The sequence below is a fragment of the Pholis gunnellus genome (genome assembly GCF_910591455.1).
Source record: "Pholis gunnellus genome assembly, chromosome: 17".
Classification (NCBI taxonomy): domain Eukaryota; kingdom Metazoa; phylum Chordata; class Actinopteri; order Perciformes; family Pholidae; genus Pholis; species Pholis gunnellus.
Window position 1 is genome coordinate 18,330,405 of NC_136544.1, and position 21,205 is coordinate 18,351,609.

The window sequence follows — 21,205 nt, forward strand, 5'->3', positions numbered from 1 at the left end:
CAAAAAAGGCAATTAAAACTGTGGGACTGTGCTCAGAATTTAATGTTTTTAAGTCTGCGATCTATTTATTTAATTATTAATGTTGACCTCTGGCATGTGTTATTTTTTCTTCACTTTTTTAAATGTATTTTCTTTTATATATATATATATATATATATATATATATATATTTACATAATTATTTGCTTGATTTGAAAAGTTGCTGTTATTTGTATTATTGTATTGTTAACTGATTAAAACCCAAATTAAATGATGCCAAATTTGGACTTAAAAAACCGTACTAATTTAGGCCAGTTACATCCACAATTCCTAAATGTTCTATCCACCAAAATGCCCTCCAACCTTTCTAATAGTAACCATTGTCACTATAATTCACAGATGCACCCATGTGCCAATATTAGTTAAATAAGTACACAACAAGTCGGATGCAATTAAGGTGGAGAAATGCACAATTTATTATTATTATTATTATTTTTTTTTATAAATAGCCTACACACATAAACAAGCAAAAACAAACTGAATTGCAGCAATACAAGCTATCATGCAAATGAATAAGGCCATACAGGAATCAAAGATGAACAACAAATCTAATTAAAACGAAGGTCTGCAGTAAACACTTTACTCACTGGTGAAACGTACCAACTCTTATATAATTGGGTATTGCCACTGTGTAGGACAACTTACGTCCAATCAGGATTTCCCCCTTCACCAGGGCAGTGTTTACGCTCTAACACTGGTCTGTATCTGCAGTGCTGAAACCAGACCGTGGCTGTAACAGACAAGTCTCCAGATTTGAGTAAATGGCACCATTCAGTGGATACAAACAGAACTACAGCAGGACTCGGCTTGAGTGGCCTACCGTCGCAGTTGGGTATTTTAAATATGACCCACTCACTTATGGGTATTTCATCTCATTTTATATTTCGGTTAGTGTTCTTTAATTGTTTGCTTGTTTTTTAAATTTAGGATTTCAAAAACTCTGATCACATGGATGAATTATTATGAAAGAGTTATAAATGGACTTGTAGAGTGTTTAAATGTGTTCCATAATATTAGAGGCGGGCTGTTGTCGAAAGATAGAAGTGTATATGATTAATAAAGTCTATTAGTCAGCTCACAGAAGATTATTATCATGACGATAAAACAAAACAAAATTATATCATATTATATTATATTATATTGTATTAATATTACATTACATTATATCACATCATATTAATTATATTATATTATATTATATTATATTATATTATATTATATTATATTATAAAACAGGGCCGTTTTCACGACAAAACTTGCACTCTCTCGCAAGCTTGAGTAATGAGGAATTTTCACTGTGGTTCTTTTGTGTCAATGCTGTGACGTACGTATATGACAACCAATTCAATTCCGAGAAAAGCTCTGAAGCCCAGCCTGCAGTGCTCATGTGGCCAATCATAACTGACATCTGGTCTAGTAGGCGGGATGTAGCGCAGACCAAGTTAGGCTGCGTTGTATATATTTCGACGTCGGCGACTAGGAAAAATAGTTAGCTAAGCTTATCGTCACAGATGGTGGTAGAAATAGGGTCCAACGTTATACTGTAGTGCGAAATATTAAAAAAGAAAACATTATTCATGGATTTAATCACATAATTTTTTAATATAGTGTCCACATAGTCACATATTAATACCATTATAAGCGCATTTTACTTGAGTTTCGGGTGCATTAAATGGAGGAGAAGAAGGAAGACGGAGACTCGGAGATACAGGAACACGGACCCGAGCACTGGTTCTCAAAATGGGAGCGGCAGTGTTTGTCCGAAGCGGAGCAAAGGGAGCCGAGCGAGGAGGAGGCCGACAACGACCAGGATAAACTGTGGCACCTCTTCCAGAACTCCGCCACCACCGTGGCACAATTATACAAAGGTTCAAGTCAGCTTGTTCGTCTAACTATAACGTTACTTACGTAACCTGTAACGTAAAGCGCTTGGCTTACTGTAAACTAACGTTCGCGTCACTGTCGGTTCGCTCACGAGCTAGTTAGAATGCTAACTAGCTCGTGAGCGAACTCGCTGGCCAGTACCGGGTGTAACGTTTACAGCTGATTTAGCTAATGCTAAATTTAGCTAGCTGTGTTAGCCAGTTTAAAAAAAAAAAAATAGTTATGAACTCTAATCATGTGTTATAATACACCTGGCTCGAATGTTAAACAGACACACATCTAGTTTCACCGATATAATTAATGTAGCTTAAAGTTAACACGAATAGCTTTGTCAAAGAAATGGGTGTTGACACACAAGTTAGAGAAGCTAACGTAACGTTAGCCCGGCTAGTTACAAAATGGCGACGGTAACAACAATCGTAGCTACGCGACATTCCCAGATGACAGTCTCTTGTATACTCAGTGTTACCATATGTTACGCACTGTTGAGATATGCTATGAAGTTAACAACACTGAACATGTACTTTTAAACGCCCCGGTTTGCTGCTGAGTGAGCAGTTTGTCTAGCAACGCGTAGCTAGCGTTATAATCACAAAATGGCGAGGATAGTATTGGTTCGCTGTGGAAATAATGGTTTGTGTACAATAAGATACGGTTGTAGTGCCTTAAAGACTTGACACATTCGTGTCCACACTGACGGAGCGCGACGTGTTAAGCGTATTCTTGCTCGACATGGCTTTGCAACTTTACTGCTGAGAGGGCAGATAAGTTAGTGTGTCGGTGCTGGCTGACAGTTATTTTTATGCCAAACCCTGTCCCTGCAATTGTAGATGCAGAAGACAAAATGGCGAATGGAAATTATCTTCACTTCAACCATATAAATCGCCATGCTTGTTTGTTCCTCACAGATTGTTGATTGTTGTCCCCTTTTGGTCACTTTTAACTTTTCAATTCCAGCCACAGTTAATGGAATAGAAACCAAACATTGTTTCCCCTTCTCCTCCCACAGACAGAGTATGCCATCAGCAGGGACTGTCATTGTGGGTGCCGTTTCAGAACTCTGCAACAGCAGTGACCAACCTCTACAAAGGTATCTAACCACCTCCTCCTTCTCTCAAATCATGTGCCTTTTGAGCGGGATGTATTGATCTGCAAACTACTACACCTGTTGTTGTTGTTGTTGTTATGCTTCATTTAATCAATACGGACTGTTGCTGTCTATCATTGTACTTGTGCTCATCCAACTAATCCATTAACTGGTAAACAGACCTAGTCCTCGTTGTTATCAGCTCTATATTTACCAGCCTGTCACAGGGCTTGCAGGGTTTTGTATGACAGTGAAAGACATGTCCACTGAAGGGTTAAAGAGAAACTATACTACACCAGGCTAAACAGAAACATTCTCAATAACAATGTCAGGAATTCACCAGTAAAACAGAGGTGGTTTGTTGTAGTAAGAATGAGATTGTACTAGATGTGACTCCTAATTTGTCAGTTTAACTCCCCAAAACTGGGAAGTGCTAGTGAGTGGTGAGTAGTTGGCCCCCTTTGGGAGTAATGTGCTGTTGTCTCAAAGCTGCCAGTCTCGATTACAAAACATACAGAACTAAAGATGTATACATTATAACCCATTACACTAGGATTTCTGTTCTTGTACTAAAACATTTACCCTGTTAAAATGCCTATTTACTTGCCTTTGGACTTCATGATAATAATGAATACTATTATTTGTGATATCTTTCGCCTTCACAGAGAGTGCGGAGGCCCATCAGAGAAGCTTTGATCGGGGCATCCAGATAGGCCACCAGCGCCGTAATAAGGTGGGTCTTGTTCCTCTGTTACCTTTTGTTAGGCGCCTCTACTCTCTCGTATCTAGACAAACTGTGATGTTACACCTGCCTGTCTTATATGTCTGACATTTAGGAAACTAGTGCTTACAGCCTGCGTTAGGTTTACATAACAGGGATGTTGAAGGGGGAAAAACGCATTAGGGTTGGTTGCGGAAACGCTGTGTTTAACTGACGGATGATAACACTTTTATTGGCTTGCAGGACATGTTGGCCTGGGTGAAAAAGCGCAGGAGAACCATCCGTCGGGAGGATCTTATCAGCTTTCTGTGCGGCAAAGCACCACCACACAGGAGTAGCAGGGCCAACCCCCGGCTGGCCATGATGGCTCCCAGCCGGGCCAATTCACCAGCTGAGACTGGCTCATCTGTGGAAACAGACCTCCAGCCCTTCAGGGAGGCCATAGCACTTCATGGTGAGTAAAGTGCACGCCCGGCTCTCACCTTACACACCACAAACAGATATGTCACAACACGGGAGGAAGCTACGCTGTTGGATAGAAAATCAGTAGGTCAGTATATCTTATGATGTATGAAGACGTTTACTAATATACAGGTTGTCACCTGGAGTAGAACACATGACTGTTTTAAGTCTGATACCAAGTACAGAAAGTTAGTCTGTGTTTGAGGGAGCATGCTTGTCCTTCAGTCATGGTCCTCAGAGATAAGGGTGTGTTGTGCTTTTGGCCAGTGGTGAGAGAGGGCCTCACCTTCTTGGCCCCCCCCCCGTGTGTGTGTTGGTGTGTTGAGAAGGAACATTTCACTTAATCAAAAGCAGAGTAGTCTATCAATGACCCTGCTTTTTAAATCAGCAGCTGTTCCTGTTTGATATTCAGTTTCATTACAGTTCGTTGGTGTTTCTGGTGAGCTGTCGGTGCAATTGGATATTTTAAACTTTATCTGAATGTCCCCATATTTTAAAGGGTGGCTGATGTTCGGCATTTGGTGGTTTAGGTTACAGAAACACAAGTTCGGGCTGTGTCAGGAGGTTACAGCACGTCTTCTTTCTCAGTTATACCATTTGCATTTCACCACTTCTGTTTGAGTGTGTTGGGACAGTAATTTTGATTTACATGGACGGATTCACACCTCTGTTGATTGGTTTACCACGTTGGGTTTTGAAGTTCTACCTGTCACCTCTCTTGTAAGGTTACAGGTCTAAGTCTAGTCACCGAGTCCATGTCCTTCTGAAGAGACTTGAACTTGACTCCTGTTAACGTCTGAAATCCAAAATGGAGACAAACACCGAAATAACAAATGATGAAGTCATGTCAAAGAGCTGTTTACTTGCTGTCAACTTTCCCAAAAACAAGGGAACCATGTTGCACATTTCAATAGCTCCTAACCGGTTCTGTCTCTGAGAGGAAGAGGAAGTGGTATGATCTTTACATTAGACTTAAGGGGCTATTAATAACATCCAGTTTCACAACCTGCATATTGTGTGGTCGAGTTGAGTAAAACTCAGACAGACTCATCAAGTGATGAATCTTTTGTGTTTAAGTAATGAAGTCATTTTGCAACATGTAGCTGTAGCCCCACATTAGCTACAGATTTAGGTTACTTTGTGCTGTTTGAAGATTCACGTAAGGTAGTCTTAGACTATGGCTGTCTAGTTTTAGGCAACATTTAGCTCGTCATGTAAGCAGTGCTATACGCGGGTATAATGCATATAGCCACTTCTAAATCCTCTGATGCTTATCTTCAGTGTACATTGTTTAATGGAAGTATGACAGTACGTAGCTCTTCAGGGATTTAAAGCTGTTATTTCTCATTTTAATAATCTAACTGGCACTTTAGGATCGTCCTTACCCTCGGAATATGCACGAACATTAATGGTTTATAAGAATGTCATTTAACAAAGTAATCCTGGCCAGACATGAGCCACATGACATAGAACATATTCCAACAACGTAATCCACCAAATCACACCTCAGTATATTCTCTTGCTAATGAATACATTCAGAGGACGATTCATCAGATTAATCTGCTTTTTTGTGATCCAAACTATCGTTCTTATATCGGCCTTTAAAGCCCAGTGTTGACCTTTTAATACAGATGTTGACTGTTGGATTGATGCACCAATGAGGTGCTTGCTTGGTCACTGTTGGTCCACTCAACAGACCCCGTGGATGTACGTGTAGACTTCGTTCTTGCCACATTGCAAAGTCTGTAAATAACGGAGGCGGATGGTTGCAGCTGCTACCAGACCTACTGTTCATGTGATCAAGATATTCCTGCAGTAGCCTGCTTCTGTCTTAGTTCTCCATCTGATGCCCCTCTGTGTGTTTCTCCTCCCGGTCCTGTCTCCTCCTCCTCCTCCCACAGGTTTGAGCGGAGCCATGGCGAGTATCAGTGTGCGCTCTGGTGCTCCGGGGTCTCCCACACACGTGAGTGGGAGCGGCAGCAACGGAGGCGCTGCTGGCGTCGGCGGTTCCTCCGGCTCGGGGCCGGTGTGCCGCAGCCGGCGCAACGGCCTCCAAGACGTCGACCTGAACACTTTCATCTCGGAAGAGATGGCGCTGCATCTGGACTCTACAGGCTCCGCCTCCGCCGGAGGGGGAGGAACCAGGAAACGAAACTCCACCCAGTGTAGTGACGTCATCACAGACTCCCCTACGCACAAACGCAACAGGATGATCTGATCTGCTGCCTGCCTATGTGTGTGAGGGGGCGGGGCGGGGGAGGGGGAGGGGGGTGGATGGGCTTATGTGGGACAGACGCACAGACATTCGGATGCCTGGCTGTGCAAAAGAAGCCGGGTTGAAAATGAAAACAAGGACTGAAGATCTCAGTTCGCTGTATTCAAATGTTGAATGAATTCTATTCCTTGTCTCCTTTCCCCTCACTATTACTACAAATCACTGATCTGCAATCAGAACACCTAACGAGAGAGAGAGAGAGTGTGTGTGTGTGACTGGGAGGTCTGGACGACATCACACGCTCCTCAGACATCGCCGCCCTGGACAGGAGACAACGAAGGAAGTCGCCAACTGATTCTGGGGCTGCCGACGGTCCTCAGAAGGAATGAGAAACGCACTGTGCCGCTCAACAAGCCACTTAACCCTTGACACGCGTGTGCCCTTCCCCCTTCCCTTAACCTCACCCATCCTCACCCACCACCTTAATAAGGAAGTGAGGGCCATGATCAAACCGAGTTGCAACGCCAAATGTCGGACCCAACTCTTCGTCAGAGACTCAAAACAACCCACCCGCTCTTTCTGTTTCTTCGTCATCGCAGCTCTCAGTGGACGTTGCCTGTCGGTGGAGCCGAGTCGCCCGGTAGGAGCACATCTGTGGCTTCATCTGCCGCTCGTAGCCAGTTACATTCTCTGGCTATTGGTGGCGTGTAACTTTACTCTGCTTCATCAGTGGCTTACTTTAGTTCAGCCAGTCGCCCCTTTTTATTTAGTTTTTTAGTTCTTCAACCACCAGTGTTACAAATCTAGGTTTGTTGCCACTGTTTGCAGCAGTGATAGCCAAGTTGATTTTGCTTCTTTCTCCACCTGTGTTTTTTTTTTTTTTTGAGGATAATGGAAAAAGGAAATTAATTTTCTTTGTGTATACAGCTTGTCAGACAGCCCGTCTGCTGCCTCCCTCTTCACCCCTCGTCTTATTACGAAAGCAGCTGCTGTTTCATGTGATCTTGTGATTATTCTGATGAGTTGCAATAAGGATTTCTGCACTTAGCGTTCACCTCCTAACTCATGCAAACAAATCGGCTCTTCCATCGTGTCCCAGTCGTAGCCTCGTCCAGCCCACGCATTACTCACAGGTCGCTGCTCCGAGAAGGTTAAACACTTGGTGTGACTAGAAGTGGAGCGCTCAACGCTCGCCAACAACTCTTCAGAAGTATGTGATCAGCGTTTCTGCGCGTGAGCTCTGCTCGTATTCAAAGAGTCGTTCCCCGCCTGACAAAGGATTTAATTTATCTGAAGATATTCGGTGCTGTAAACGAAGCATAAATCACAGAAATGTTTACAAAAGTAGCGTTTCTCAACACACCCACTACGCATGGCAGCCAGTGCACACAAGGCTCTGGGTCATCTGAGTGTGTGTGTGTGATTGGGTGTAAAGGGGTGTGTGCATTAAAGAAAACGTGGATGGGTTTGATTTTACTCAGTACAGGATGATGCAACTCGGGGCTTGTTTCATTCTTGAAATGGTTGCTGCTTTCCATCCTTCTGTAACAGAGGAGGAGGAGACACTGACCTCACACGAGTCAGACATTTGGGTGCATTTAGCAGTTTGTAAAGTCGTATAAACCGGTGCTGCTCAGATTTATAGTCTTTAACGACGGTTCTAAGCGTGTTTTTTGGGCGTAATAAACTCAAATTGTGGGATTATGCTTTCATTTAGCATAGGAAGCTAACAAAGTGTATATGATTAAATCCTGAGTTGTCTAGTTATCAAACGCGGATCCCCTGCCATAGTGCTGCAGTAAGTTATCAGGCTGTAAACCTGCGATACCGGCTGTAGCTGACTTGTGAGACGTCCGTGGATTCCTCCTGTTTTTATGTCCTCTTTGTTGACGTCTTCACGTCCTCTCACCTTCATGACCTGGAAAGTGGGTTTTCTTTAGTTGTATAAAGCATGCCAGTTTTTAACTTCTGTTACATTTTGGTCACAGATTTCATTTTTGCGTTTCGAGGTTGGCTTTTTATATTCACACACGATTGCTGGCTTGTCGGCGAAAAGAGGAGACCCGGGCTGAGATGCTGTTGCTTCTGTCAAAAGGAAGAGTTTAGAAAGTTTGTTCTTGCATACGAGTGAAACCACTGAATTAGAACTTTTTATATTGGAAACCGGAGACTGGATTTGATCACAGTGAGCCTCTGATGACTGTGAAGGAGTTCACGGGGAGGATTCATGTCTCCTTTAAGTCCTGGGAAGCTTCATCTAGCGAGTAATGTAACATAGGAAGGATCCACGTTTCTTTGAATAGGAACTCTACCCCCACCCCCAAATAAGTGACATTTAGAGTCCATCAGACCGTTGTAGACTCTGGGACTCTGCAGAGTGCTCATGGGGGAATATAATGGAGTGAATCCTGACAGCTTGGCACTTTAATCACTGTCGTGTGTCCAACACTCCACGTCCGGAGCACTCCTGACTGAAACCAAATGGCGCTTGTTGTTACAAATTAGTAGTTCTAAAAGCTCCCAGTGTTTGTGTTGCATGACAACTCGTCAGTTAAAGGGAAGATGTGAAAAATAGAGTAAAATTCAGACTATCAAAGGATCCACTAAAGAGCCGTCTTTGTGATCCCACTGTGACCTGCAGCGTTGACCCCCGATGGTTGGTTATAATGGAGGGGGGGGGGGCACTTTTTCTTTTCTTCCCCGGAGCCAATCACCGGCCTTCATCCACATTGTTTCAACAGGCTGACTCATGCCACGTGTCTCTGGAGCCAACACTATTATCAACAGTTTCTTGATACTTATTTGTTTAAAAAATAATAAATGGCTAATCTATATACTTAACATTTAATTGTTGGTATGATATATGTGGTTCACATTGTAAAATAAATAAAACCATTGAGTTCAAATTGGACAGACTGTTTCATTTAAAAAGGAAAATGGGAGATTTGGTTGTTTCGAAATTGTATTTGCTCAATATTTAAATATTTACGGTTCTCTATTAATAAACCGGCATTTTTATCGGTTTCCTTGCAGCTCTTTAACTTTGGATAAGTCTCATTTCCTTAAATTATCAGTTGAGAATAAAACAAAGCAAACATTTTCAGGCAAAGTAAGGAAGCTTAGTTAGAGGTTGTGGTGACTTTGGGTGTTCAAGGATCACGGACATGATATTCATCTCCGCCCTGCTGTGGCTGCTTTAGGCCACCGGGTGGCGCCAGAGGACAGTTAGAAAAACACTTCTACTCGTCCTGAGTCTACGATGAGGCTGCAAAGTATGTGTAACCCTGATTTTATGTGAACATAACTTATTTACAAGAAAACAGGGCAGCTTTAAAAGGTGATAGCTAACAGTTAGCTTAAAGTTGCACACAGTGGTGTATAAAGTACCCAAAAGCCATACTTGAGTAAAAGTAAAGATACCTTACTGGAAAACGACTCCAGTGAAAGTCACCGATTAAAATACTACTTGAGTAAAAGTCTTAAAGTATCTGATATTTACTGTACTTAAGTATCAAAAGTAGTTTTCTGATATTAAATGTACTTAAGTATTGAAAGTAAAAGTACAAGTACATGCTGTTAATAAAAAAGCAAAGGGTCAGAATTTTGAGAATTATGAAGTTTATTCTTTTAAGTGCTGTGGCCACCATGAACAAGGACAAAATAATTGGGTTGGCTGTGATCCATCCAGGAGCAACAATGTTCAACATCATATATTGTACATAAGTATACTTTTGCATCTACTATGAACTATGGGCCTGATTTGAACACAACAGGCAAAGGTTTTGCGCAAGCTGAATCTGCAATTGGTCGACTGCTACCATCATAACTCCATTTGATCATCCACCAAATGACTCAAATATCAAAACATGATCAATACTAAAGTATTACAAAACGTAATGCGGCGCTCTCGTTAGCTAACTAGTGCTGCAGTGATTATAGCTATGATGACTCAAATCAACAACATCTCACAACTGTCAACACTTCCTCAGCTCACTAACTCGCTAGCGATCTGTCTACTACACTAATTGTCTCATTTGATTTACGATAGCTAGCCAACGTTAGCCTAACAGACAGACAGTTTATGATCATTATGATAACTAAACATTAACTTTGCGGCTCATGGGATTCATCTTACCTCAATGTTTCCTGTGGTTGGATGGGGAGTTTTTGAATGCCAATATTTCAGTAGCTTCGGGTAAGAGGCACTTCATCCGGTACGAAGAATCTTTCACTCCAACATAAAACATTTCTCGCAAATATGGCCACGGTGTTGGTCTTCGTCACCACCGTCGTTTGTTGCGGGAGCAGCAGGTGCTTCCATTTCTGCTTCCATCATGAAATCAGTCATCGTAGAGTGGAATTCTACACATGGAGTCGCTCGCTCGCGAGCATCCTGGGCATCACTGGAAATCAAAAAACCGCGGCTTTGAGAGCACTTGTTTGCAGTTGCGCATTAACGTGATTAACCAATGATTTAACTTGCAAGCGAGGTCCACTGATTCACCAAACCTGCTTGCTTGCAGTCTGTGTTCCACCACAGTCCCCGACGTTGGTCTCATGATTCATTTTTTTTCTAAAGATAGATTTTATTTTGTAGCGAGTAACGAAGGTTTCAGGGGAAATGTATCGGAGTCAAAGTATCAGTTTTCTTTGCAAAATGTAGTGAAGTAAAAGTAAAAGTCAACAGAAATATAAATAGTAAAGTAAAGTACAGATATCCAAAAAACGACTTAAGTATAGTAACGAAGTATTTCTACTTCGTTACTATACACCACTGGTTGCACATTACCTCCAGTTGACGATAAGCAGAATAGATTCGACAGATATTAGGCGCTTGTGTGCTCAAACGTGCACGTTACAAACATTGCCCCTCGAGGTACTTTACATAAATAGATGTAATATAGTATGATCCGAGATAAATGCTCTAGAGTGGATATTATGGAGTCTAATAACTAGCACAGTAAGTGGAGGAAAAAGTAGAAGATGAAGCGTTTTACAGCTTTGTATTGTCGAACACAAGACAGAGCCGAGTCCACATAAGTTCATTTTTAAGCATTTGTATTTAATTAATTGCTGCACTCTTTTAGATGTTGGCTTTGGATATTGTATGCACACAGAAAATGACACACGGGTCAGTTGATCATTGGAAACATAACAAAATAAAAATCCACAGTATTAAATACATTTTATGACAAATCCCAGAAGCCAGTGAAGGAGAAAGCAAACAAGTTCTTCAACATTAGGAATAAAATGACATTTCACAAATCGCTGATTTAAGTGTGATGCTCTGTTTCCCCAAATGAAATGTGGACATGAATGATGACATGTACAGCCCACGTCCTCAATCACGGCTGCTGTTGCTGTCGTTTTGGTCCACGGGTGTCATACAGTATATTACAAGCTGTGTTCATACACCTGCACACTCCTTCCTTTCATAGCTCCTCCCCTTTCTCATCTTCACCTACAGCTGCTGTCAGAGAGACGAAGATTACCTTTGACCTTCTGGATGGTAAACATGAGTGTGCTTGTGTGCAGTTTAGTAAAGACTTTTCAAGACTCATTGCAATCGCCTCCTGCAGCTATAAACTACTGTGAAATCATAGAAATGTTCTTAAAAGGACAACATGTTTGTCCTTGGGGCAGAGAAAGTCAGGGCCTTTGTGAAGTTAAAGACAGAAGGTGAGCTCTCAGAGTCCATTTCTGGTGAGAGACCCCGACTCTGACCTGGAACTGGCTGGAAAGGGTGTGGATCCTACCGACGGTTTGGAGGCAGGACTCAGATCTGGCTGAGAGGAAGGAACTTCTGGTAATAACTCTTGGTTACATCAATCATGAGGTCCTGCGTGCACTCTGGGAGCTCTCCCGAAAATAGACCTGAGAGAGAGACAGACAAACTCGGTTAAAGGACATGATGGATGGACAGAAAGTGGAGGAGTCGGGTGCGTGTCTGGGTGCTGTAGCTGACCTGGGCATCCAGAGAAGACGGTAAAAGGCGGCACCACGGTCTCAGGAGGGAGCACGGTGTTGTCTAAGATCTTGCAGCAGTCCTTCAGCACACAGCGACGACCCTGAACACAACACCAGTAAACATCTGGTGCCCAGACTAATGCTTCATTCTGCTTATTGCACCATGGATGCTGGCTGTTCAGAACAATACAGCAGTAAGAATCCTTATAGTGTTAAGAAAACTGGGCTACCTTAAACACATTTGTTGTATTGAATCACATCTTCACCAACCATCACAGTGAAGGACACGCATGTGTACCAAATTACTAAATAGTTACTTCAAACTTTCAACTTATGAAGTGATAATAGAGGTATAGTTATTTGAATCGTTCATGTACGTACATGCCATTTCTGATTTGAAAAAAACAAAACAGTATATTGTTTTATACTGAAAATAATTAACCACTTTAGAAATCAGAATCAAGACGTATAGACATATAACTATGCACAACCAACAGACTTATTTGTTTAAATGACCATAATAAATGAATCTCTTTCAGTTGTGTATTCTAACAAGGCAATCGTAATTAAATGTTTCACTCCTGCTGTGGCAAAACTGCTCAACTGCGACGACATTAAACAAAATGAATCAAACTTGATCCTTTCGTCCTTCAGGTCTGTGTCTGCTCAAGACATCCCGTCTGCAGTTTGCAGCTGAGCTCCGATCATCTGAACATGACTACCATGTGACTGTTTCACCACAGGCCAGAGGAGACACTGCTTCTGTTTATGTCCTCTCACTCCCACTGGGGCAGAGCGTTGTCTCTGTCATCGTGTTTCATATTTCTGCTCGGTTGTGTGCAAGTGTGTGTGTGTGTGTGTGTGTGTGTGCTTTCATTCCACTCACTATGACACAGTTTTTGCCAATGTGGACGTAGGAGCCTATCTGTGCCGCGTTGACCACACAGTCCTCCTCGATGAAGACGTGGTCTCCGATGTGCAGCGGGAAGAACGCCACCCTGGAGGAGAGATGGAGGTGTGGAGCAGAAAGAGGTGAAGTGCAGGCGTTTGTTTAATGGGCATGAAGCAAGCAGAAGTTAAGGACACTAAATAAATCTATAACACAAAGACAGTGCCCTGTTGTACACCAGCTGAGAGAAAATCAATCTGCTACATTGTGCCAGTAAAGAAGGATGCTTTACCCTTTGCTGAACTTTTTGAATGGTGGTCGAATGACGCTCCGGCTCTTCACCACACAGTGTCTGCCCACCCTGACGTTAGCCAGGTCTCCTCTGATGATGCAGTCATTCATGACAATAGTCTGGAGGAGAGAACACACACATACAATGTAAGCTGTACCACAGCCTAACAGAGTACATCGATAACAACATAATTCACTGTCAGTTTGGTGTTTCCTTACCTTGCCATTGAGTACGATGTTTTGACTCCCACACAGCACTGACTGTCTGCTCACTTTGTTGCCAGAAGCCTAAAAAAACAACGACAGCGAGGGTTAATAATTGTATATAAGTGTGCATCAGTCTTTTAACTTTAAGCACAAACACAATGACTTCAGTCATCCAAAGCCCAACGCCCTGTTTAGCTACAGTTAGCCAAATAGCAAGCGACTAGCTAGCTAACAAGGGATTAAAATCAGACACATTACCGTTTCAATGTACTCTGCTTTGTTGTAAAGTATTTCAGACAACTCCATGGCTGAGAATAAATACAATATATACTAAAATATTGAAGACAGTTGTGATAATCCAGTACTTATAACCCTGTATCTGTTTTGCTCTCTGCTCTGCTGGCAGCTCTCTCAGCTTCTTCTTCAGTCGATTCTATGAATGTCATTTCAGACAGTATGAGTTGAGTGCCGAATCGTCGATTGAATTCGTTAAACCCAACAAATGGAAAAAGTCCACTGGTATATTTATTATATTTTAGTTGTATCGTATAAGAGTTATACATGTATATGAAGTGTTGAATTATTCATTTGGTAAATGAATTACCTAATTACCAACAACTAATCCGTAATGTGATTCGGTTATCAGTTGGTCTCCTCTGGGCCGAATCCTCCTATTTCCTCTTCAATTTTCAATTTTACCTTTTATAAAAGTCAATCGTAATATTTTTTGATAGTTTTTTTAGTAAATAACATTGAACACAGAGCAAATAAAATAAAAAATACAAAAATGAAAAGACTCCGGCTTGAGTTGCTGCGCGCATGCGTACTGCGGAGCCCTTGAACCGTTTCTTCTTCGCTTAGCACGCTGGGAGCTTTCCAATCACTTCTTCTCCGTCATGGCGGCTCGTGTCCTGCAGCAGTGCGTCCGCACGCTCGCCCGGCCCTCGCTGAGGCTTTCCACCGCTAGCCTGGCGGTCAGAGCCGCTGTCGCTCCGTCAGCATTCGTCCACCGACCTCTCTCTTTCTCCGCCGACAGCCGGAGGACGCGGTGGCTCGTTCCTACCCGGGTAAGAGTCTGCGGTAACATTGAGCTGTCGTGGCCTAGCGTTCGCTGCTGTGACCTACCGACGCCTTTCAAACCTGTCAGGCTAACCTAGCCCGGGGAAAGTTCACGGTAACATGCGAGTAGTTTATTTAACCGTGAGTTAAAGTCTGTTGGTGTGATATCCTGCCCGATGTGCACTAAACCCTGTAACGTTGTCTTTTTTTGATTACACAATAGCCATGTTTTGCTTGTTGGCTGGCTAGCTAGCTAGCTAGCGAACTTAGTGAGTTCACTGACCAACGTTTGTGTTGTTGTCCCCGTCTCACCTTCAGTCTAGAGCCATGTGGGGGAAACTTAAAGCGAATCGACTTATAACACTAAAAGATACTTCTGGTGGAGCAATAGTTGGTGCTTCGCGACATGAAACGTGGTGCTTATAAATTGAATTTGTGTTGTGTATGATTTTTAGCTGTGCAGGATTCAGAGCATTGATATGGCAGCAATCCACTACTTAAGTGAAGATATAATGAAATCATAAACTGTGCATCAGTACATTCATGTTGCATGTGCAGTTTATTGTAAAGACACAACAACATGACAGCAGACAACAAACCAAGAGGAGCTTCATTCATACTGTATGTAATGACGCTGGTCAGTAGCTGTCTTGTGTAGAGCATCATTAGCAGGAAGCTAGCTAGCCAGCTTAGTTGAGATCGAGGTTACTTATGTTAATGTCTCAGTATGTCATTAGTAATTTAACCCACGTTTCATCAGAGTCACAAACAATGGTAAATTTATCTAGGAATTTATAAAATAGTACTTTAAACTGAATGCATAGCTGCTGATTTGACTGACACAAGCAGGTCAATAAAGCTACGAGACAAAAAACGTATTTTCAAATGTAAACCAATGATCCATGTGAGCGTTCCTGTCACACATTACGACTGCAGTCAGACCCTGAGAGCCATGGAGAGGATATATAAAGGCTTCTTTAGCCCCTTTTTAAAAGAAGGCATAACAATAAAGAGAATAATTACAAATACAAACCGCCTAAAGGGAGTGATAAACTCCAGATTCACCCCAAAGACAGACACACACACACAGTAACTAATATTAAGCTTTAGAAAATATAAGTTTTTAGTTTGTTTGAATGTGGTCAGAGTTGAGACTGATCTCAGGAAGTTAGTTTCATAGAGGGGCAACCAAAAAAAAGCACAACGCAGATAATCTGAGGGACAAACTCCTTTGTCCGCTTGTCCATCAAAGCCCTAAATGGCAAGCTAGCCCGAGCTTAACTCCTGTAACACAGATTTTTTATTATCTTAACTATACACTACAGGTGTGTTGTACAGGTGTGAAATGTATTTGTTGGCTGGTGGCAGTCTTTTGCATGTACAGTAGGCACTGTGTGTGCGGGTATGTGGACTGCCGACAGTCTGTGTATGTAATGTAATGTATGCAATATGTTACTTGTATTGTTTTAACAGCAGACACTGTATGTATGTTTCCAAGACAAATTTCCTTCGGGACAATAAACTCTATCTTAATCTTAATACTAGAGAGTAAAACCAGATAAATGCTTTAAAGACTAAGTAGATGTTTGAAGTTGTTTTTGCTTTGCATACAGGGCTAATGAAGTCATGTAAGCACTGGAGTAATGTGTTCATTCATTGTTACTGCAGTGCAACATGGTCCCATTCATGCAAGTGCATTGATCAATAAAGAGTGCTGAAGAAGTAAGTCCTAAAACCCAGAGTTGAGTCGGCATTTCTCACTTCCACTTCCTTCGTCTCAAAGTCAATGTTTTCTGAATGGGTTTCTGTTGGACGTCTGAGGTTAATACATGCTTAAGATGTTTTATTCTACAATATTAAATACTTATTTACTTATTTAATATGTTTGTACGTGTGTAAATAAAGACGATTGTGGCTAAATGAGACTATGGGTTTTCAACCCGCATAAATGTCTTCTAGCTAATTCAAGCGTTGTTATATTTCTCGTGACCTTCGTCATGCCTGCTCCTGACTCGTCTCCTCTTCCTCCTCAGATCCCCTCAGTGGGCGTGTTGTGCCGACAGTATGGGGACCTGCCCCCCCTCACCCTAGCAACCATCAAAGAGCGCGTCATGTATGTCCTGAAGCTCTACGACAAGATCAACCCTGAGAAGGTGAGCGAGAGAGAGAGAGAGAGAGAGAGAGCGCCAACTCGCTGACAAACTGTGAAACGTCAGTGGTTGTGGACAATGTTATAATGTTGGTGTTGCTTCCTGCTCCACAGCTGGACGCATGCTCCCACTTCATGAAAGACCTGGGTCTGGACAGTTTGGACCAGGTGGAGATCATCATGGCCATGGAGGATGAGTTTGGTGAGTTGGCGTGTTGTGTGGCTGCAGGTCTGTCTGCACACAGTTTTCTAGTTACACTTACAACTGAGAGACTGGCTGTGTGGCCTGTTGAATCACTGTTTTTACACATTTAGTGCAGTTTTCCTTTATTTTTCCGGTGGCATGAAACTGGTTTGTCTGTATTTCTACTACTTAGAACGTCACACAGACCACTTGGTCACAGAACGTGTGCGCATGTCAGCAGCCAGCTGGCTGATCTCCGTGTTGTGTTCAAGTGCATCTTTTAACAGTAAACGTGAGCCTTTTTCTGCTGTGTTCCTCCTGCAGGCTTTGAGATCCCTGACGCAGAGGCAGAGAAGTTGATGAGTCCTGAGGAGATTGTACAGTACATTGCAGACAAGAAGGACGTTTATGAATAGTGTGTTGGTTCACTGCAGAGGCAAGTCTCTCTCGTCAGCCCTGTTTTCTGCCTCCTCACATACACATGTGCATGCTGCTGTTGGCTCATTTGTTCCTGTTGAGTCGCTCATCGGTATTTTGTGTTTCTTACAGAGAGGTTCACCCCAGCGTGACATCACAGGAAGTACATTTCCCACTTCCTCCCCGTCGGCTCTTCTGTCCACTGTGGCATCGTTGATGTCAAGCTGCCGTGTTTGACTGTATTTAAATGAACATGTTATTTCGGAGCTCGGAGATAAACAAAATATCAAAAATGGCTATAACACCGGTTTTACTTTCTTTTTCTTTCCAGCTCCACAATGTGGTTCCGATGTATAATTTCTCACAAATAGATCAATAAATACACATGCTGTATAGTTCTGTGAGTATCTGCTGTGATATTTATTCCTGTATTACAGGAGAAGCACGAACATGTCGAGTTACGATTAAGATCAAAATGCCAAGTTTAGAAATAAAGATTTTGACATGACGTGTAGAGTTAAAACAAGCAAGTTTCAGTCTGAAAAGAGCATTTAGTCCTTTCAAGATGTATCATGTTGGCTGTGCTAATGAGACTTCTGGGATATGTAGTAAAATACACAAAATAAAAGCCACATTGGTTTAATGCATTTAATTTACCAAACACTGACTTGTTTTATCATGAAACTTAATGTGCTGTTCTGTATAGAAAGTGTCAAATTGGCAGTTAAAAAATCCATCCAAAAAACAAACAAACCACAGTAGTCACTGCGCCATGGGTTCCTGGAGATTATGTATTCGGTACAAAAACTGAGAAGCTGTAATGCTTTTTTTTAACAGGGTTAGCCTCAATATAATTATCCCAACAGGATAAAAATGGCGGCTTATCCCTTCAGGTTTCATATTGACTTTAACCTGTTAACAGCGTAACGTAAACATTTACACGAAAGTACAGGCATCTCGCCATGTATTTATGAATGACTTAGTTTTATGTCAGTGTACTTTGAATTTTTGTAATATGTGAAGTTCTCGAAATAAAAACATTCTGCATTTCACCCTGCGCCCCACCTGTAATACCACTGCGCACCACTAGAGGGCCGCGCCCCACAGTTTCAGAAATACTGCGCTATACTAAGACTTTTTCGAAATACTATATAGTATGTCAAAGTCATAGTATGCCGACCATACTGATAAAAAGTCATTGTAAAACATGTCGAAAAGTCATAAAAATGCATAGTTTGTAATAAAAAGTTCCAAATAAGTCATACTGCAGTATATTAAGTCATAAAAAGTCCATATACAGTATGTCAAAGAGTCATAGTACAATGTGTCGAATAAAGTCAAAGCAGTCATATTGCAGTATGTCAAAAAAAAGTCAGTATATTTAAAAAAAATAACATTTAAACATAAATCATTAGGTCACCCAAAAAGAATGCAAGGAAATTGCACAGAAGTATTGACATTTTTAAAAAATAGGAATTTCCTGTCATCTCAAAAACCAAGAAGCAGAGAAATAAAGAGTCCGGGTGAAGCAGCCGAGTCATCGTTAGTCTTTTATTGAGGGTTGTACCCAAGTTTTACAGCTTTGTATGACGGCTGCAGGAGCCAGAGGGTTACAAACAGTAATCAGTATACGAGTACAGCCAACAGAAGACCTACTACTCACTACTCTACACCTTAGTACAGATTCTCTTAAGAGCACTAAAATCCAGAAACATAGGAGAGAAGAAAATAATACAGAACAAACCAAGCAACAAAGGAAGGAGAATAAAAGGATTAAATGAAACCAAACAAAGACAGCATCAGAGGAGACATTCATTATTAGAGCACACTGGAGTTGGTTTTCTATACCTTGTAATATCAGGCGACTTCGTTTTTGTCAATTTTTATACCCATACGAATAAAGATTGTCCTTCAAAAAGTGCAGTTTCCCCCGAAAGTTTAAGATAAAATCCTTTGATGACCCGAGGAAGACATTTGAAAATAAAAAGGTACTTCCTGTTTTTGTTTGTAAGAGAGGAAGACGTCCCTCTCGTTGATTATAGACACTGTACGTTTATATTCTCATATATATCTATATATTATATATAGTTTCAACAGTCTCCCAAAGCAATGTGCATAATAGGTTTACAGGTGATCCAACTACACACCGTGGATTGATAGAATCTCTATAAAAAACATGGTAGTTGTGTAAAATTTGCAGTTTTCACCGGCCTCACTCCCCTCGGCTTATCGAGGAGACAAGCTGTGAAAATAAAGAAATGGACTTTTGCAAATCTTAACCTGTCCTCTCCTGCTACAACTGGCCCGACGGTTGCTAGGTAATAAAGGTTGTTATTATTAGTAGTAGTACGATTCAACGATGGCACGACACGTTTGAGGAATATTATTGGGAATCCCGTCTAAACGCTGTTTTTAAAACATTTTTGGGACAGTGTTTTTTTTTTTTTTTCGTTTTTTATTTTTAAAGAAAGCAAAAAACAAAAACCCAAGGTGGACATGGAAGCCTGGGTTCAAACACTCCACTGCATAGTCTCTCTGAGCGACCCCCCCCCCCTCTGTACTGTAACCCCCCCACCCCGATAACACCCCTCCCCCCCACATCTTTGTGCTGGTTAGACTAAAGCTTTTCAGGGTTTTGTTTGTTGTGTATTCATTTAAAATGTAAAATGACAAAAAAAAGACAGCAGATTCTCACAGTTTGTGTTTTTTTTTTTCTTCTTTTGTGGTTTTTGTGTCAGATAAAGTAGATAAAGTAGCCTTTATAGCGCTTTTGATCGACAGTAAGGAGCCGCTGGGTGCGTTATGATATAATAATATAGCATCTGCTCACAGGATAGTTAAGTCAAGAGAAAAAACAGCGTCACATTATTTTTCTTAAACATTTAAAAGTAGTAGAGTATCACCAGCCAGCTTCCCTCCTCTCCTCCCCTCCTTCCTTCCTTCCTTCCTTCCTCCTCTCCTTCCTTCCTTTCCTCCCCTCTTCTGGCCCTGTCGGCTAGCTGCTTGGCAGCTCTGGGGATTGTACGTTGCTCGTGGTGGTTTTCACTTACTGAAAAGGTTTTCCTCACGTCATCTTTTTGCAAATGACATTTTTTCTTCAAGCATTTAACATTGTCCAGCTTTTTAAATATACACACACACTAACAACACCCCGCCCACCCCCCCAAAAAATCGATCCCTTTCCTTCCCTCTCACCCTCCCTCCTCGATTTGGCATGATAATGTGTTCAAGCATTCACACACTGTTTCTGTACGAGACTGGGTTTTTGCATCTTCACACGCACACACACACACACGCACACACACACACGCCAACAGTAGAGCGAGATTAAGCTGGGAACCAAACAGTAACATTAACTCGGATGAGAGCGTTTTACAGACGTGTCCCTTCTCTTACAGCGGAGCAATGCTGCCTCCAGAGCTGCTGATCGGGGGTCAGTTTGTTGTCCCACTAATTTGTGAATGTAAGGATACTGAGGGGCAAACACTGCTCCCAGATCAGCGCTGGGAGAGGAGCATTGGCAAAAATCAGAATGAACGAAGTGTACAATAATTAAAAGAGCGGAAGGGGGAATACAGACTCTCCAGAGCTCACTTGCAGCCAGACTTCATGTCAGTGTTTGCGTTCTCCTCTC

The 21,205-nt window shown here is 41.9% G+C and overlaps 3 protein-coding genes across 3 annotated transcripts; 2 read left to right on the top strand and 1 right to left on the bottom strand.

Annotated features, from left to right (window-relative positions):
* The first annotated feature begins 1,546 nt into the window (after positions 1-1,546).
* On the top strand, positions 1,547-6,444 carry hapstr1a (HUWE1 associated protein modifying stress responses a). The gene is made up of 5 exons (XM_079178267.1): positions 1,547-1,907; positions 2,933-3,013; positions 3,676-3,743; positions 3,975-4,185; positions 6,095-6,444. Exons 1-5 carry the CDS (start codon positions 1,712-1,714, stop codon positions 6,409-6,411), a joined length of 873 nt encoding a protein of 290 aa, XP_079034393.1. The 5' UTR covers positions 1,547-1,711; the 3' UTR covers positions 6,412-6,444.
* Positions 6,445-11,458: 5,014 nt separating this feature from the next.
* dctn5 (dynactin 5) lies at positions 11,459-14,189 on the bottom strand. Its single transcript, XM_079177054.1, has 6 exons — positions 14,021-14,189; positions 13,775-13,843; positions 13,557-13,675; positions 13,262-13,373; positions 12,374-12,476; positions 11,459-12,282 (listed from the first exon to the last, which is right to left on the bottom strand). The coding sequence occupies exons 1-6, from the start codon at positions 14,066-14,068 to the stop codon at positions 12,185-12,187; spliced, it is 549 nt and encodes a 182-aa protein (XP_079033180.1). The 5' UTR covers positions 14,069-14,189; the 3' UTR covers positions 11,459-12,184.
* A 437-nt stretch (positions 14,190-14,626) lies between these two features.
* Positions 14,627-17,969, top strand: ndufab1b (NADH:ubiquinone oxidoreductase subunit AB1b). The gene is made up of 5 exons (XM_079177175.1): positions 14,627-14,829; positions 16,855-16,974; positions 17,085-17,172; positions 17,479-17,594; positions 17,708-17,969. Exons 1-4 carry the CDS (start codon positions 14,659-14,661, stop codon positions 17,568-17,570), a joined length of 471 nt encoding a protein of 156 aa, XP_079033301.1. The 5' UTR covers positions 14,627-14,658; the 3' UTR covers positions 17,571-17,594; positions 17,708-17,969.
* Positions 17,970-21,205: the final 3,236 nt, after the last annotated feature.